Consider the following 2006-nt stretch of genomic DNA (forward strand, 5'->3'; position numbering starts at 1 on the left):
TCTTTTCTAAATGTTGGTAAGTTGTGTTCATATTAAAAGAAGAACTTCATTTGATTTTGGATTCGAACCCCTCCAGGCACTAAAATATAAACCGCAAAGAAAAGAAGGCCATCTTCCAATCTGCACCTTCAAAGGAGAGAATGGTAGGGAGCCAAAGATCCTCCTTTTCTTTGTCATTTGTTCTCTTCTCATCAGCACCATGCAGAATATGGAGACAGAATATTTAGCCTGTACTCTGGACCGGACAGCCTGGATGGGAAGCTTTTCTTCCCAGTTCTTATAAGATTTCCCCTCAAAGGACCCCACATTTAGGATTCCTCAGGACCAACAAGTGCAAGATGGGCTACTGATTCTTAGATGGGGGTTCGGCAGTGTTTATAATGACTTAGACCTGGAGATATGGCTCAGTCAGCCAAACCCTCTGAAGGGAGTTGGGAGGCAGAGTGGAAAGTGAAAGCCTCTCCACTTAAGTACATCTACCCATCTTCAATATGCCTTTATCACCTCCCCAATTTACTTTTCCTAAGCCCTATCTCCAGCCACTTTTAGCATCTGAGCAATCATGATGAGGCTGAAGTTGGGCTTACAGCAAGAAGGCAGGGCTCTTTTGACCGAGGACACATTTCCAACATGCTATGAGGAAGTTCCAGCACAGATAAGGTCAGTGCGGAAGGAGGTTTGAGAACGAGGTCCTTGTGTACATTGTGCAATGCTTCCAAAGGGCAGGGATCGTCAGCTCCATGGTCTAGATTACTTGCCATGTTGTATCCTTGCTCATTCTATTATAGGAAGAGATACCTCTACCCAGAGACCCAGGTCTCCACCTTCCCAATCACCTTTCCATTGACCCAGAAACTCTTAGCTTCACAGAGGACTATTTTGCTGCTTTTAGCTGCTGCCTTCCTAAAACCAAAGTCCCTGTGCAAAGCAATGGAAGAAACTTGATTTTTGGAGGGAGGTTGTCATTTTATGTAGGTCATGATAATGACCATGCCTGGTCTTACAAGTTGCAGAGAGGTGGGCGAGGGCACCCAGAGTGTGTTGAAGGGAAGATGGTGACATAAACAGTCTGTTTGGGGAGGCCAGGGAATGTTGGGTGCTTAAGACACTGTTTTTCAAACTTAATGTCTATTACAAATTACGTGGGGGGTATTATGAAAATGTAGCTTCTGATTCGGAGTTTCAGGATGAGACCATACTTTGAGTGGCACTCCCTGTCAGCCCCCAGGCCAGTGTAGAGAGTGTGTTAGGCAGAACTTATCAGGAGCTTCAGATGGAACCACAGCTAGAGCCAACTCCCCTCTGGACGAGCTGCGCCCGATACCAGACATAAAGCATGACCCCTGGGATCCTTTTTAGCTTTATCGCTCCGATTTAGGGATCTGAGGTTTCCAACAAGGAGGTTCTTTTTTTTTTGGTAGCCTCCATGCCCAGCATGGGGCTGGCACTCACGACCCCGAGATCAGGAGTCCCATGCGCCACCAACTGAGCCAGCCCGGTGTCCCCCGCCCAACGACGGGGTTCTTAAAGTTTTGGGGTCACAGGCCTCTGTGGGAACGAGGAAAGCTCCGCGTCCCCTAACCTCCCCGGTGCACACACGCTCCTAATGGTGCACACCGCGCTAGGCCCCGCGCGCCGGCCCGCAGCCCCGGGGCAGCACCCCCGCCCGCCTTCCCTCCCGGCCGGCCCCCGCGCCTTGGGCGGCGCTGCGGCTCCGCAGCGGGCCGGGCTCCGCGCCAGGCGCGCGCGGGGGCGTGCCAGGGGGCGTGTCCGGGGCGGGGCGGGGCGGGGCCAAGGCGGGCGCTGGCCCGCCCCTCGGCCGTGCGAGAGGCCGAGCTTGCTGCATTGCAGCCGCCGCGGCGCCGCTCGGCTCCTCACTCCCAACAATGGCGGCTCCGAGCCCGAGCGGCGGCGGCGGCGGCTCCGGGGGCGGCAGCGGCAGCGGCACCCCGGGCCCCGTGGGGCCCCCGGCGCCGGGCCACCCGGCCGTCAGCAGCATGCAGGGT

At 54.9% G+C, this 2006-nt stretch overlaps 1 protein-coding gene across 2 annotated transcripts in view; it reads left to right on the forward strand.

The window, feature by feature from the left end:
- The first annotated feature begins 1886 nt into the window (after nt 1–1886).
- MAP2K4 (mitogen-activated protein kinase kinase 4) overlaps nt 1887–2006 on the forward strand; it is a 135550-nt gene continuing 135430 nt past the window's right edge. For both annotated transcript variants that reach the window (XM_034989626.1, XM_034989625.1), the window contains exon 1: nt 1887–2004. In XM_034989626.1, coding sequence (XP_034845517.1) covers nt 1887–2004 — 118 coding nt within the window. The remainder of the gene's footprint in view (nt 2005–2006) is intronic.

The sequence above is a fragment of the Mirounga leonina genome, unplaced genomic scaffold (genome assembly GCF_011800145.1).
Source record: "Mirounga leonina isolate KUSES-001 unplaced genomic scaffold, KU_Mleo_1.0 Mir_488, whole genome shotgun sequence".
Lineage (NCBI taxonomy): Eukaryota > Metazoa > Chordata > Mammalia > Carnivora > Phocidae > Mirounga > Mirounga leonina.